The sequence below is a fragment of the Neoarius graeffei genome, chromosome 13 (genome assembly GCF_027579695.1).
Source record: "Neoarius graeffei isolate fNeoGra1 chromosome 13, fNeoGra1.pri, whole genome shotgun sequence".
Classification (NCBI taxonomy): domain Eukaryota; kingdom Metazoa; phylum Chordata; class Actinopteri; order Siluriformes; family Ariidae; genus Neoarius; species Neoarius graeffei.
The window spans coordinates 78705566-78722276 of NC_083581.1; the positions used below are offsets into that span (position 1 = coordinate 78705566).

The 16711-nt window shown below is 42.1% G+C and overlaps 1 protein-coding gene across 3 annotated transcripts in view; it reads left to right on the forward strand.

The window, feature by feature from the left end:
* Window positions 1–16284, forward strand: part of ap4b1 (adaptor related protein complex 4 subunit beta 1) — a 48299-nt gene extending 32015 nt beyond the window's left edge. For 2 of the 3 annotated variants that reach the window (XM_060938591.1, XM_060938592.1), the window contains exons 2-11: window positions 1094–1213; window positions 1380–1604; window positions 1736–1866; window positions 2812–2959; window positions 4011–4507; window positions 5839–5922; window positions 8130–8233; window positions 12723–12930; window positions 15361–15660; window positions 15776–16284. In XM_060938591.1, coding sequence (XP_060794574.1) covers window positions 1101–1213; window positions 1380–1604; window positions 1736–1866; window positions 2812–2959; window positions 4011–4507; window positions 5839–5922; window positions 8130–8233; window positions 12723–12930; window positions 15361–15660; window positions 15776–16200 — 2235 coding nt within the window. In that variant the 5' untranslated portion in view covers window positions 1094–1100 and the 3' untranslated portion in view covers window positions 16201–16284. The remainder of the gene's footprint in view (window positions 1–1093; window positions 1214–1379; window positions 1605–1735; window positions 1867–2811; window positions 2960–4010; window positions 4508–5838; window positions 5923–8129; window positions 8234–12722; window positions 12931–15360; window positions 15661–15775) is intronic. The other variant, XM_060938593.1, reaches the window with a different exon arrangement.
* The last annotated feature ends 427 nt before the right edge of the window (window positions 16285–16711 follow it).

Below are 16711 nucleotides of genomic sequence, written 5' to 3' on the forward strand. Positions count from 1 at the left end.
GAAAAGGCTGTGACGAAGCTTAAACCAATCACATCACTCTTTCCTCTTAAGTATGTGACATGACGGAAACTGCTTGAGTAACAGGAAGAAGATAAATACCTCCAGGGCTGCTCTTTGCTCCGTTTTCAATGAGAACTTCCCGTTGAATGCTTTCAATACAGCATCTACCGCTGTGTCAAAGGCTTGCCGCTGCTCCATATTCGTAATGTTTCTAGTGAATGAAGTGCTTCCGGCATAGATTCTGTAAACAATCTATGGCTTCCGGTCGCAGTTCTACTACGCCACTGCCTTGAACACGCCTCTACCCAGGGCCGTTGGAGATGCTCAAAGTTGATTGGCTCCCGATTTTTCGGGAGCTTGGAAGAGCTGGAGATAGCTCGCCTTGCCAGACTAAGCTCGCAACAGGCCCTCGTGTTGCATCACACTTAGGATGGGCGGGCCCAGGCTACATCAATTACAGCATCATGGCTGCGTAGAAGAAGGGTCCAGGTACTGAACTGGCCAGCCTGCAGTCCAGATCTTTCACCCATAGAAAACATTTGGCGCATCATAAAACGGAAGATACGACAAAAAAGACCTAAGACAGTTGAGCAACTAGAATCCTACATTAGACAAGAATGGTTTAACATTCCTATCCCTAAACTTGAGCAACTTGTCTCCTCAGTCCCCAGACGTTTACAGACTGTTGTAAAGAGAAAAGGGGATGTCTCACAGTGGGAAACATGGCCTTGTCCCAACTTTTTTGAGATGTGTTGTTGTCATGAAATTTAAAATCACCTAATTTTTCTCTTTAAATGATACATTTTCTCAGTTTAAACATTTGATATGTCATCTATGTTCTATTCTGAATAAAATATGGAATTTTGAAACTTCCACATCATTGCATTCCGTTTTTATTTACAATTTGTACTTTGTCCCAACTTTTTTGGAATCGGGGTTGTATGTTCCACACACAAAAAAGCCTCCTGTTAATTACTGTTAAGGATTACATTTGGTACACATCTGCACCGTACCGAAACGTTCCGGTATGAGTAGGTGCACTGTTACACCCCTAACGTTTGGTAATGTCTACCTGTTCTCTGTTTACTCTCAGCGAGACGATGCCGTATTTCGGGTGTGAGGAAACAGTGAAGGACCTAAAGAGGGCGCTGTCCAATCCAAATGTCCAAGCAGACAGGCTCCGCTACAGAAATTACATTACTCAGGTCATAAGGTCAGTGCCATGGTAACCACATGATTGCCCTGCTTGTCTCGCGTGCACACACAAAAAACCCCCAACCCTATGATTGCTCCTTGCAGCACTATTGATGAATTTATCCTCTTTATGATATAAAATGTGAAATAAAAACACCTGTGTGTGCTGCATGTTTAATTCGCAGGTGTATGACGGAGGGCGTGGACGTGTCGAGTGTGTTTATGGAGATGGTGAAGGCGAGTGCGACGGTGGACGTGGTGCAGAAGAAGTTAGTGTTTCTCTACATGGTGACGTTCGCCGGAGTGAAACCCGACATGGCTCTGCTCGCAATAAACACGCTGAGGAAGGACTGCGACAATCCCAACCCCATGATCCGCGGCCTGGCGCTCCGCAACATGTGCAACCTCAGGTACTGACTGCCAGAAACAGGGACTTCTTCGATGTAGTGCCATCTGTCATACACCACAAGATGGCGGCACTTCAGTGAAGTGTGTTCGTTTATCACCGTTTTTTCTCCCCTTTGTTTTTCTTTGACTGCAGGATGCCAGGGATAATCGAGTACATCCATCAGCCGGTCATGAACGCCCTGCGCGATAAATCATCCTACGTGAGGAGAGTGGCTGTGTTAGGATGCGCCAAAATACACAGCCTCCAACCCGACGCAGAGATCGGTACTGAAGTGAACACGGGGTGGGCAGTCAGAAAAATATTAGATATATTTTAAAAAAAAGTAAATAGGCCACTTTAATAGGAACTTTTGGTTCTAAGATCCCTGTTCTTGGCTGCAGGAGTGGAACCCAATGTGTTCTTCTGCTGTTGCATGCTGAGATGCTTTTCTGCTCACCACGGTTGTAAAGAGTGATTATATGAGTTACTATATCCTTCCTGGCAGAAAAGCTTGAACCAATCTGTCCATTTCCCTCTGACCCTCTCTTATCAACACGGCGTTTGTTTCCACCCACAGAACTGTCGCTCACTCACTCAGTGTTTTTTGTTTTCTGCACCATTCTGTGTAAACTCTAGAGACTGTTGTGTGTGAAAACCCCAGGAGATCAGCAGCTTCTGAAATACTCAAACCAGTCCATCTGGCTCAAACCAACACCCATACCACAGTGAGAGAAAGTCACACTGTGAGATCACAATGTTTCCCGTTCTGATGTTTGAACATTGTGAACATTAACTGAAGCTCTTGATTTGTATCTGTGGGATTTGATGCATGTGGAGGGATCGGCTGATTACAGAACTGCAGGTGGTGTATTATGGGTGTTCCTAATAAAGTGGCCGGTGAGTCTATATTATTTAGATTTACAGTTTTGAACCACAAGGGGGCGATAAAACCTCAGTCACTGAGAAATACTGAAAGCAATAATAAATATCCTGAGCTGTTCAAAAACAACACATGCTCATGATAATTTTCTTTCTTTCTTTCTTTCTTTCTTTCTTTCTTTCTTTCTTTCATCTATTCCTTTTAAACATCTTTCTTTCTCCCTTATCCGTCCATTCTTTCTTTAAATATATTCTTGATTTATTTCTTTTCCATCTTTCTCATCCATTAGTTGTTTATTTCCTTTCAGTCTTTTCTCTTGTTGATGATGCTGCTGCTGTTTGTGCTGCAGATGGTGGCACGGTGAACGAGCTCTACTCTCTGCTCAGAGACCCCGACCCTGTAGTGATGGTAAACTGTCTGCGTGCTCTGGAGGAGATTTTACACCATGAAGGAGGCGTCGTCATCAACAAACCCATCGCACACCACCTCATCACCAGGTCTGATTCCTCCACAGCGCTGCTTTTCTTTTAGACAGCATCAGCTGATCTGGATCAGAATATTTATCATCAAAGTTCAAAAAGTTAATGATGGGAATTTTGCAGGAGGCCATGTAAATATCAATTCCCAGTGAAGGAGGCGTGGCCTCTGTGCCACCAGTGAAGGAGGCGTGGCCTCTGTGCCACCAGTCCCAGTGTGTGGCCTCTGTGCCGCCAGTCCCAGTGAAGGAGGCGTGGCCTCTGTGCCACCAGTGAAGGAGGCGTGGCCTCTGTGCCGTCAGTCCCAGTGTGTGGCCTCTGTGCCGCCAGTGTCAGTGAAGGAGGCGTGGCCTCTGTGCCGCCAGTCCCTGTGAAGGAGGCGTGGCCTCTGTGCCGTCAGTCCCAGTGTGTGGCCTCTGTGCCGCCAGTGTCAGTGAAGGAGGCGTGGCCTCTGTGCCGCCAGTGTCAGTGAAGGTGGCGTGGCCTCTGTGCCGTCAGTCCCAGTGAAGGAGGCGTGGCCTCTGTGCCGTCAGTCCCAGTGTGTGGCCTCTGCCATCAGTCCCAGTGAAGGAGGCGTGGCCTCCGTGCTACCAGTGTCAGTGAAGGTGGCGTGACCTCTGTGCCGTCAGTCCCAGTGAAGGAGGTGTGGCCTCTGTGCCGTCAGTCCCAGTGAAGGCGTGGCCTCTGTGCCGCCAGTGTCGGTGAACGTGGTGTGGCCTCTGTGCCGTCAGTCCCAGTGAAGGAGGCGTGGCCTCTGTGCCTGTTAGTTTCACTGAAGCGGGTGTGGCCTCTGTGCCATCACTCCCAGTGAAGGAGGTGTGGCCTCTGTGCCATCAGTCTCAGTGAAGGAGGTGTGGCCTCTGTGCCATCAGTCTCAGTGAAGGAGGTGTGGCCTCTGTGCCTGTCAGTTTCACTGAAGGAGGTGTGGCCTCTGTTTTAAATGTATCTTTTGCACATCAGCTTGATGCTTGTTGTTCATGTATCAAGACTTGCATTATATGATCTCAGGAGACGTTGGTGAACGTTTCGCCCACATGTTCTTCATCTCTAATCATTTTTCCCTCTATTCCAGGCTGAAGGATTTGGACAGCTGGTCTCAGAGTGAAGTTCTAACATTTCTCCTGCGTTACCGTCCCCGTAACGATGACGAGCTCTTCGACATCCTCAGCCTACTCGACACCTTCCTGCTCAGCGCTCAGCCACCCGTCATGGCCGCCACACTCCGCCTTTTCCTCCATTTGGCCGCCGCCCACCCTACAGTGCAGGCTGACGCCCTCACGCGTGCTCGGGGCCCCCTGCTGGCCGCCTGCGCTGCTACAGCACGGGAAATGCGCTTCACCGCGCTCTGCCACGTCCAGCAGGTCCTCCGCAGCCAGCCGACTTCATACGGCAGCCATTACAAACGCTTCTTCTGCGCTTTCTCTGAACCGACGTATGTCAAACTCCGTAAAATGGAGATTCTGGTGGAGCTGGTGAATGATGAGAATGTAGCACTGATCCTGGAGGAACTGAAGAGTTACTGCACCGATGTCTCTACTGAACTGGCGCAGGCCGCCATTAAAGCCATAGGTAACACACTGAGTCTGTGATTATAATACACAAAATACAACAACAACAACAAAAAACATGAGTTAATATTAATACGTTGAACAGTGTTTCAGATTCACACACTGCACCCAAAAAAGTCGTTCAGTTAACTTCAGCTTTCTCAGTAATGTAAAAGATCACACAGCTGATAGCTCCTTCGTGATGGAATATACAATAAGGGCTGAATTATTTGACATCCAGTTCTGTGCAGAAGTCTTAGGCGCATGTAAAGAAATGCTGTCGTCCGAAAATGGCTTAAAAATAACTAAATGAAGGGTTTCAATATTAAAAAAATACTCCAAACAATAATCAGTCAGCCATAATGAATGAAACCAAACCTTAATTTTACACCAAAACCCAGCAGCCTTCATTATGGTTTCTTTTTTAATCTGAAAAGTGCTCTCTTATGGAATACGCTGCTCAGATACAAACTTTTTTTCTGTAACATTTAATTTTGTGCTGGAAAAAAATGAACGTTTGGACTCTAAAATGTTTTTGTAATGTTTTGACTTGATAATGTAGAAATCATACAATAGAAATCTATAACAAAGTTTATATGAAAAAAAATATATAAGGGGCCTAAGACTTTTGCACAGCACTGTATTTTGAATATCCAGCATGTTGTTTACAGCGTGTGATTTGCCTCAAAGATGAATTTACACCTTGCAGTTTACACAAAGCCACTGCCTGGATATGAGGAAAGAAAACACGGTGGTGGTTTGAGTTGAACTGAATGCTCGGTGACGTTAATGCCGTGCCGCTGTTCATAACACTGAACATTAACACTTAATGCAGATTGATTGCTTGAGGCGGGGGAGTCCTGATTATGTAATTAACCTCCCTCTCATTGATATTGTGTGCTTATTATTGCATGCTTACAGCCTGGTTGTGTAACTTCCTTCCACTTTTACTGAAGGAGTGTGTGTGTGAGTGAGAGAGAAAGAGAGAGAGATTGAGAGAGATGGAAATTTAAGTTTGTCTCATCTACACTACAGCTGGGTTTTTTTTTTGGTAAATTTGCATATTCACAAACCCTGGAATAATTCATGAAGCTCAAACTACAGAAAGGCCTCAAGTCTATTTTAAACAATTCGTTCATTCATTACTGTTCAGAATGACACTTCTACTCTTAAACACATCTCTACTGGCTTACAGAAGTGATCTTACTTAATCCATGCTTCTGAAATGGAGTGAAAACCCTTGCTAAGTGGATGAGACCAGTCTCTGTGTGTTAAGACTAAAAATGGGCCTGTAGTGAAGCGATAAACACGACTGATTGATTGATTGATTAAAATGCCTCTCGTCTTGTGAAGGGCGTATCGGGCAAACGTACACTGAGAAGTGTTTGGAGATCCTGACAGGATTGTTGGCACTAAAGCAGGAACATATCACTTCTGGTAAGAGAGATGTAAATACACACACACACACACACACACACACACACACACACACACACACACATCACTCTGTAATCACCGAATCTGTTCACCGCGGTTTCATTTGCCTTGCTTTGTCCAGGAGGTGCCAATAATATTAAGATAATATTTCAGAATCATGATCAGCGCCTGGACTTTTATTCCGTGTATTGGTGATGTGCGGCCGTACTTTCAGACTGTAATGATTTACCGTTTCACAAAAGGACACGTGTTTTTTCTGTCTTCTAAGTGGATGTTTCAGGACATGTCCATTTGTAAACATCCTGAAATACTATTGTTAATAACTTTAATTTTTTAAAAAATTAATTAATATTTATTATTTTCTTTATCTGACTCACTGGGTTTAACCAGTCAGGTGACATTAGACGGAGTGAGGACAGAGGATTTTTTTTTCCTTTCCTTTTAAATATTACACAATTTTGATTAGTTCTTTTAAAGATTTTTTTTTCATACTCCACAACCTTGATATAATAATAATAATAATGTTTTAACATTAATATAAGAATACATGATGATAAATAAAATATTAATTAATTAATTAATTAATTAATAAATAAAATAATAATTACATTATTAATAATAGTACTTCAGTCTAACATCTCGTCCTTGAAACACCCTTTTCCATGAGTCGTCCATTGTAGATTATGAAAAACGTACTTTCTAGGTTTTTTTTGTTCAACTGAACAACCTCCATGAGCTGAATTTCTCAAAGATCACGAGGAGAAGAAAAAAAAATCATCCTTTTTTTAAAATTATTTGCAGTTGTAACTCCTGCGGTCACTGTGATGTGCAAATGATAGATTTGAAGCTAAATAATTTATTCAAATGAATCGTTTTAAGTCACGCATTAGAAAAGCCTTGATGTCCTTATAGAATTCACAAGGATGCTAGTTAACAACAATAAGGATGTTATGTCTTTGCTGATTCGGTGATAAAAATCTCACAGTGTTACTCGTTTAAATGATCACGGTTTAGTTTTCAGGTCCACAGTAGTCCAAAAATCAAACTTTACGTTTTTGTGTTTCTCTGCTGCCAGAAATGAACTTTTGAGATGGAAATGAACTGCACGGAATTCCAGATCTACAGGTCTGATACTGGGTGTGTTAGTTAGTTGTAGTAAGAAGACAGTATATACTGTACATTATGGTATTTCTAAACTTGATCACCTTTCTTATAGTCCATAAGAGTGAGGGATACAAAGTAAAAAAACTGTTGAAATGGATGTGATTTATGTGAAGTACAAATGTTCACATCCTGTGCAGTGATGTTTGTACACGGTGGTGACTGTAATAACAACGGAAGTGGGGACGATCCTTGTGGTTTTCCGGAGAGGACACTTTTTGACAGACTCACATTTCAACCACAGGTGAAGCTCCGCTGCAAAATTGTCTCACATCTGTTTCAAGTCCTGCTTTTTACTGTTCAACAAATACAGAGTTTTCTGCTTCAAAAGAGACAAATGTTTTCTTAAATTATTCACAACCTCATCATATGGTGAGTGATTTCCGGAGAGGACGTTTCTGACGGATGAAGGATCCTGTCAGAGGCGCTTAGTTTATAAAAAATTTAACTTTCACTTAAATATCTTTTAATTGTGAATGAAAATACTGAATACATCCCAAAGTAAAACCGAGTTAGTGCTAAAAAATGCAATTCTGAATTTAACCAGTAAAACCACAAGGTCGAAACTGAGCTGCTTTTGACCCTTACAGACATATTTATAAGAACGTGTAAGAGACATTAGTGCTGTAGGTCGCGCTGTAGGTGTGTCCCTGTAAAATACAGTAGAAGAAACTCCAGCACATATACAGTACACAGTACACTGGACCTAGTTTCAGGAGACGGTTGGTGTTATTCAGAAAGACAACCACGACTGTGAGACAGCCTTACGAGCAAAATACAAAACAGCCTTGTAAACAAAAAAAAAGTAAACAGTGTTGTAGTTGTTGATTAATTTTCTATTTCTCTGACAGTAGTTCCGGTTACAACACAAATCACAAGTTTATATTAACACGCTGGTTCTAATACGTTATCGTTTCCATAGAAACACCTCATTCAAATGGACTTCCCATCACATAATCGAAATTTCATAAAACGTATTTAAAAATGTGTTTTTATTTATTTAACAATATATATATGATCATTAATGATGTGTGCCGTGTGTGTAGCTGTGTTACAGACGTACAGAGACCTGGCATGGTTTTGCCCTCAAAGCACTGCGGCTGTGTGTCACGCCATCGAGGGGTGTGACGATCTCCCTCAGGACGACGAGGTAGAGGAACACACAACATGCCTTTTTTTTTCTTTCTTCTCCATGATTTATTCTGTAGGTAGTTCTGTAGGCACCTGAACACAGAGGACAGGTTATACTGAACATGCAAATGATAAAAACAAAACAGAAGGTAGAAAGACAAACTGACTCTTTTTGTTTTTCTTTCTTCCACAATGCCTGTGTCTGTTTCCTGAATTTGCATGACCTGGGCAGGCTGAAATTGTATATTTGCATGTTGACATTTTGTTTGATAAGTTAGTTTGAATATTGTGTACACGGAACCATTTGTCTTTCTTTCTCTCAGTCATAAATGAAAAAGGTGTTTTCTGGGCCAGAGCTGGACAAAGAACCCAACTTTATTACTGAAGTCCAAGTCCAGATCCCACTGATCAAATGTTACTCAGATACAAGTGAAAGTTGGACAGTCAAATTTTTACATTAGATAAGTACTGAAGTATTCGCTTTTAAAAATACTTAAGTATTAAACGTACATTTTCTGTCAGTGCATTGTTGTATTATTGCCACAGCGCTTACAAAGCCTAACGCCTCTGAAACAGCCGACTGGATTTACTGACTAACGTGTAGAACCTGCAGAATAAACACCTGGTAGGACGTTACAGAATGAAACACGACTGAACTGAAAAAGAGCCACTGTCATTTTCATTTCTTTTTTTTAATTGTAACCCTCCTCCCCACCGCCACAAAGCAGCATGGTAGTGTTCTGACCCGGCTCTGGCAGTGTGTGCACATGTACAGTGGTGCTTGAAAGTTTGTGAACCCTTTAGAATTTTCTATATTTCTGCATAAATATGACCTAAAACATCATCAGATTTTCACACAAGTCCTAAAAGTAAATAAAGAGAACCCAGTTAAACAAATGAGACAAAAATATTATACTTGGTCATTTATTTATTGAGGAAAATGATCCAATATTGCATATCTGTGAGTGGCAAAAGTATGTGAACCTTTGCTTTCAGTATCTGGTGTGACCCCCTTGTGCAGCAATAACTACAAGTAAGCATTTCCGGTAACTGTTGATCAGTCCTGCACACCGGCTTGGAGGAATTTTAGCCCGTTCCTCCGTACAGAACAGCTTCAACTCTGGGATGTTGGTGGGTTTCCTCACATGAACTGCTCGCTTCAGGTCCTTCCACAACATTTCCATTGGATTAAGGTCAGGACTTTGACTTGGCCATTCCAAAACATTCACTTTATTCTTCTTTAACCATTCTTTGGTAGAACGACTTGTGTGCTTAGGGTCGTTGTCTTGCTGCATGACCCACCTTCTCTTGAGATTCAGTTCATGGACAGATGTCCTGACATTTTCCTTTAGAATTCACTGGTATAATTCAGAATTCATTGTTCCATCAATGATGGCAAGCCGTCCTGGCCCAGATGCAGCAAAACAGGCCCAAACCATGATACTACCACCACCATGTTTCACAGATGGGATAAGGTTCTTATGCTGGAATGCAGTCTTTTCCTTCCCCAAACATAACGCTTCTCATTTAAACCAAAAAGTTCTATTTTGGTCTCATCCGTCCACAAAAATTTTTCCAATAGCCTTCTGGCTTGTCCATGTGATCTTTAGCAAACTGCAGACGAGCAGCAATGTTCTTTTTGGAGAGCAGTGGCTTTCTCCTTGCAACCCTGCCATGCACACCATTGTTGTTCAGTGTTCTCCTGATGGTGGACTCATGAACATTAACATTAGCCAATGTGAGAGAGGCCTTCAGTTGCTTAGAAGTTACCCTGGGGTCCTTAGTGACCTTGCCGACTATTACACGCCTTGCTCTTGGAGTGATCTTTGTTGGTCGACCACTCCTGGGGAGGGTAACAATGGTGTTGAATTTCCTCCATTTGTACACAATCTGTCTGACTGTGGATTGGTGGAGTCCAAACTCTTTAGAGATGGTTCTGTAACCTTTTCCAGCCTGATGAGCAACAGCAATGCCTTTTCTGAGGTCCTCAGAAATCTCCTTTGTTCGTGCCATGATACACTTCCACAAACATGTGTTGTGAAGATCAGACTTTGATAGATCCCTGTTCTTTAAATAAAACAGGGTGCCCACTCACACCTGATTGTCATCCCATTGATTGGAAACGCCTAACTCTAATTTCACCTTCAAATTAACTGCTAATCCTAGAGGTTCACATACTTTTGCCACTCACAGATATGTAATATTGGATCATTTTCCTCAATAAATAAATGACCAAGTATAATATTTTTGTCTCCTTTGTTTAACTGGGTTCTCTTTATCTACTTTTAGGACTTATGTGAAAATCTGATGATGTTTTAGGTCATATTTATGCAGAAATATAGAAAATTCTAAAGGGTTCGCAAACTTTCAAGCACCACTGTATGTGTATATTAATCAGGAAGACAGTGGAGTAGCTGTAAATGCAGCTTGCTCAGAAAAAAAAAAAAAAAACACAATCCACCTGATAAAACCCAGATCCACACCTTGAGCTGCCCAACAGCAACACTGCTTTAAGCAAGACAAAAAAAAAATGCAATACCATCATCCGACATCAAAACAAAAAATTCCAGCAATTTGTTGTGACTGATTAGTACAATACTGTCCATCTCACAGGTCTCACGTGTGCACGCATGCAAGTGTATGTATTTATGCACATGAATCTGCCTGTGCCATCATGGTGGTTTAACATTAAGCTAGCTAGTCAGTGAAGCTCCACCTAACATGCTAGCAAAATCTTTTCAAAATCATATTGGGTAGCTAACGTTACTAGAAAAGAAAGATTTCTACATTTTGTTTATCTGGCAGGATTATGCTAAAACATTCTGAAAGGACTTCAGATAAGTTAATGTTATTCATGTTAGCGTAACTCCATTTTTACATGCTAACTAACAGTGTCCAAGTTAACTAGCTATGTGTTAACGTTAGCCGTGGACAAGACTATGGCAACTTGGTGGGCAAATCCATAGAAAGTCATTTGACCAACCAGACTGCACAGCTATTGCAACGTTATCGCTAGCTCTAAAAGCACAGACAACTTCATTGCAAGCTTTCTCTTGGAATAAAACGTTTACATTCCTCACTATGCTTCCGTAGGTTGGACAGCGAGTTTTTGTAGGCCGTGATGTGGTTCGTTTTAGGCAAGCAAAGCAAACATTTAAAACAAAATGACTCCTTATTCCTTTCAGAAAACTGAACCATGGGTTCTAGCTATAGAACCGTGGGTGTGTGCATTCCCCAGAAGAATCGCCTCCTTCCATTCTGCCATCAACTGATCGTGTTAAATAACGCTGCTGAGAAACCACTGCACTTGATTTTATACAGTCTATGGACGTGACGTGACCCTAGTGATTACTGATCGGCTCTCAGTGTCACCTGCGAAAAAACAATCACATTTTAGAAAAGAAAAAACATCCACTTTCAAAGCTGCTTCATAGTAACGAGTAACGAGGACCTTGATAGAAATGTAGTGGAGTGAAAAGTACAATATTTGCCTTTCAAATGTAGTGAAGTTAAAGTCATAAGTTTCCAAAAAATACTCAAGTAAAGTACAGATTCTCAAAAAGTGTACTTAAGTACAGAACTCAAGTAAATGTACTTCGTTACTGTCCACCTCTGATCTGGGCATCAGGTGAATGCTCAATTTGTGTTAGAAGAAAGTTAGATTCATATAAGAGCTGCATTAGATGAGTGTTAAATGGGCATTACAGGAATGTTAGATAAACATTAGATGAGTGTTGGATGAACGTTAGATGAGTGTTGGATGAATGTTTTATGGACATTAGATGAACGTTAGATGAGTGTTGGATCAACATTAGAGGAGTATTGGATGAACGTTAGCATGTTGGATGAACATTAGACATTAGATGTGTGTTGAATGAATGTTAGATGAACGTTTTATGAATATTAGACATTAGATGTGTGTAGAATGAATGTTAGATGAACGTTTTATGAATATTAGACGTTAGATGAGTGTTGGATGAATGTTAGATGAACGTTTTATGAATATTAGACATTAGATGTGTGTAGAATGAATGTTAGATGAACGTTTTATGAATATTAGACGTTAGATGAGTGTTGGATGAATGTTAGATGAACGTTTTATGAATATTAGACATTAGATGTGTGTAGAATGAATGTTAGATGAACGTTTTATGAATATTAGACGTTAGATGAGTGTTGGATGAATGTTAGATGAACGTTTTATGAATATTAGACGTTAGATGAGTGTTGAATGAATGTTAGATGAGTGTTGGATGAACGTTTTATGAATGGTAGACATTAGATGAGTTTTGGATGAAAGACAGATGTTAGATGAGTGTTTGAGGAAAGTTAGACTTTGTATGAACATAAGACAGATGTTAGATGAGTGGGATGAATGTTAGACAGATGTTAGATGAAGTTTAAACAGGTATTAGAGGAGTGTTAAATGAGGGATTGAGTAAACATTGCTGCTCTGACATCAAGTCATTGTCCTTCCTTTAATGAAATGGACTGTATTTCTCTCTCAGGGAAAACAGGCTCTGTTATGGCTACTTGGAGTGCACGGTGACCAGATCAGTAGCGCCCCGTATGTGCTGGAGGGCTTCATAGACAGAATAAAGATGGAGATCTCCTCTGCAGTGAAGATGGAACTGCTCACAGCATCGCTGAAATTATTTCTGTCTCGACCAGCAGAGACTCAGGACATGCTGGGCCGTCTCTTGCACTACTGCATCGGTACGTAAGACGGAAAGAAAAAATCTGCTAACTGAAAACATTTACCATGCTAGTCAGATTATTCTGACTCAGCTCACTATTAACTCACTAATTTATCTTTGGTTACACAGAAGCTCATAGTTTACTTAAGTATCATACATTACACACTTGTACAATAGCACGCATTCCTATCTGAGTTTAACTACACACACACACACACACACACACACACACACACACACACACACACACACACACACCCTCCCTCTATAAACCTTGCACATACAGTACATATGGTGGTGGGAATTGTTCAAGGTGCTGAGTGCAGCATGAGGATTAGTGGTAGGAGGGTGGATCTCATCTCATTATCTGTAGCCGCTTTATCCTGTTCTACAGGGTCGCAGGCGAGCTGGATCCTATCCCAGCTGACTACGGGCGAAAGGCGGGGTACACCCTGGACAAGTCTCCAGGTCATCACAGGGCTGACACATAGACACAGACAACCATTCACACTCACATTCACACCTACGCTCAATTTAGAGTCACCAGTTAACCTAACCTGCATGTCTTTGGACTGTGGGGGAAACCGGAGCACCCGGAGGAAACCCACGCGGACACGGGGAGAACATGCAAACTCCGCACAGAAAGGCCCTCGCCGGTCACGGGGCTCGAACCCGGACCTTCTTGCTGTGAGGCGACAGCGCTAACCACTACACCCCCATGCCACCTGTTAGATGGATATTAGATAAATGTTAAATGAGCATTCGAAAAACATTAGATGTGCATTAAATACACCTTAGATGAACATTAGATTGGCATTAGATAAATGTTAGATATGCCTTAGAGAAATGTTTGATGGGCATTAGCTAAATGTTAGATGAACATTAGATTGGCATTGGATAAACATTAGTTGGGCATTAGATGCACCTTAGATGAGTGTTAGCTCAGGCCAGGGATGCGAAAACTAAAAAAAATCTTGACCGACCACCGAGCCTCATTAGCCGGTTAAAGTCGGTTAACCTATGAGTTTAAACAGGGATGCAAACAGCGCGCCTTTTTCACGGCTCGTGCAGATCCGATTTTTTTTTGGGGGGGGGGGGGGGGGGGGCGTTGGAGTGTCTGAATAATTTCATCAGAGTAAATTCTGTATTAAAATTACTACATAAGCAAATGCCGTTACAGTCCGTGAAAAAGTCGGCATCTGCGCCTTTAGTTTGTGTGGAGAGATGTGATCTGCAATAACATGCATTGTTGGCTACAGACCGAAACATACTTTCAGAATGCACTGGCCAAGGCAGGACTAAACTCCATGTGCCTTCTAATAATAATTAAAAAAAACAGAATAGTAATTTGTAAGCTAAAAAGCCTGTGTCTACACTTTTTTTCTTTCGCCGAGTGGCGGCTGTGTTCAACTGGGGCGGGAGGGCGGGACATGACTGAATGGGTGTTTCTGATTTGTCAGCTGTCTTTAACTGGGGCGGGAGGGCGGGACATGACTGAATGGGTGTTTCTGATTTGTCAGCTGTCTTTAACTGGGGCGGGAGGGCGGGACATGACTGAATGGGTGTTTCTGATTTGTCAGCTGTCTTTAACTGGGGCGGGACATGACTGAATGGGTGTTTCTGATTTGTCAGCTGTCTTTAACTGGGGCGGGAGGGCGGGACATGACTGAATGGGTGTTTCTGATTTGTCAGCTGTCGTCCTTACACCCATGGCATGCCCCAAGCGTTTACAAACACAGAATTCCAGGTTCTCCGCTCCAAAATCGGCAGCTTCAAAACGATTGATTTTTTTTTTTTTCCACTGACAACCAAAAAAAATTAACCGGTTGACGTTGATTCGGTCAAATGGTCATCGGTTAACATCCCTAGCTCAGGCATTAGATGAACGTTAGATGAAGTTGGAAGGGCATTAGAAAAACATTAGATAGACATTAGATAAATGTTAGAAGAATGTTAAATGGCTATTAGCTGAACATTAAATAAATGTGAAATGGGAATGAGATAAACGTTAAATGTGCATTAGCTAAACGTTTGATGGATGTTAGCTGGGCATTAGTTAAATGTTAGATGTGCATTAGATGAACATTAGATGAGGGTTAGATGAAATTACAGTAACATTTCCTGAATATTAGATAAGTGTTAAATGGGAATATTAGAATTCACAATAACAATTTACCCAGAAGGAACTGCTGTGCGCTAAACCAATTTCCTTTAAAAAAACTGGGCGGGCTCTCTCTCTCTCTCTCTCTCTCTCTCTCTCTCTCTCTCTCTCTCTCTCAGGGGATGCAGGCTCACTCATGGCTGCTTGGATCACTCGGATAGTTTTAGCTAGTTAAACACAACAAACCGTTGTGTTGTAAAGAACGGTTAAAATCCATCACAGACCAGTGTGTCAGCGTTTCTGTAATCTTTGGTGAATGTGGAGTTTCTGATTCTGTTTGTTCCACAGAGGAGGACGGTGATATGTGTGTGCATGATCGAGCTCTGCTCTACTACAGACTCCTGCAGTGTGGAGTGAATGAAACCCGCAAGGTTCTCCTGGGACCTAAATCAGACCCGTCCATGACCATCATTACTGGTCGAACCGAGGAACCTGTCAATCACTGGGCTTCCAGTTTTAACACGCTGGATCCTTTGTTAGGAGCCGAGAGCCGTGCGCAGGACGTTCCTGCAGAGATCTCAGATGGAGATGATGAAATCAGAATCAATGATCCAGATCAGGCCTTTCAGAATGGGACGCTGAGGGAAGGTACGCTAGAGACACTACATAGTAGATATATTTTGGTTAACTATTTTAGTTAAAGTACTGTGGTGATGTCATATGGATATGTTCTGAAGCTAATTTCTGTTCCTGTCCATGTTAGCAGGAGACACTAACCACACACCTGATGCCCCAGAAGAACCAAAGCTATCTCTGAGTCCTCTGGTGTCCCATGATGCCTTTGAAAAGCTGTGGATGGAGCTGCCGGTGCTGCATCATCAGTGTCTGGGCGTCCCTCGTCCCTCTGTCTCACCCGACACTCTAAACTCCGCCTTCCAGCTGGTGAAGATCCAGATATTGGCGTATAGCCGGAGTGACGCTCGTCCCTGGAAGCTCTACATGTACAGCTGGAGCGGAGGCAGCTTGATACTTGCCGAGCTCCTGGAGGACGGAGCTGACAATCCACATCACCGTGGCAACCTCACACTGTCCATCAAACAGCATCCCGAGGAGCAAGAAGCAGTCGAAGGCTTCGTGTCTGTGGTCTTAAACGTCCTGCGCACTCTGAGCTCGGTGAACTCAAACTGACTCATCGTGATGTATTTACTTTCAAAACCACTGACTGTTTGTTTATTTTTCACCTTTTTTATTAATAAATTAATTTGAGATACAGTAATGTCTGGTTTATTCACTTTATTTTGAATTCAAGTTGCTTGATTGCTTTGATAGACAGACAGATAGAAAGACAAACTGATAGGCTGATAGATAGACAGACAGACAGACAGACAGACAGAAGGTAGGCAGGTAAGCAGAGCTAAACTAAGAGCTGGTAAGACATAGAAAGACAGACAAATACGGTAGAGAGATGGACAGAGAGATTGATATGCTGACAGACAGACAGAATGACCAGCACAGCTAAAATGAGATAGTAAGACAGGTAGATAGAGAGAGCGAGATGGCAATTTAAACTAACAGGCAGACAGACAGACAGATAGGCAAGGTGAGCTAAACTAAGAATTAGAAAAAGAGCTGGTAAAACAAATAGAAACACAAATAGAGAGATAGAGACTGGCTGATTGATTGATTTACTTTATTGATC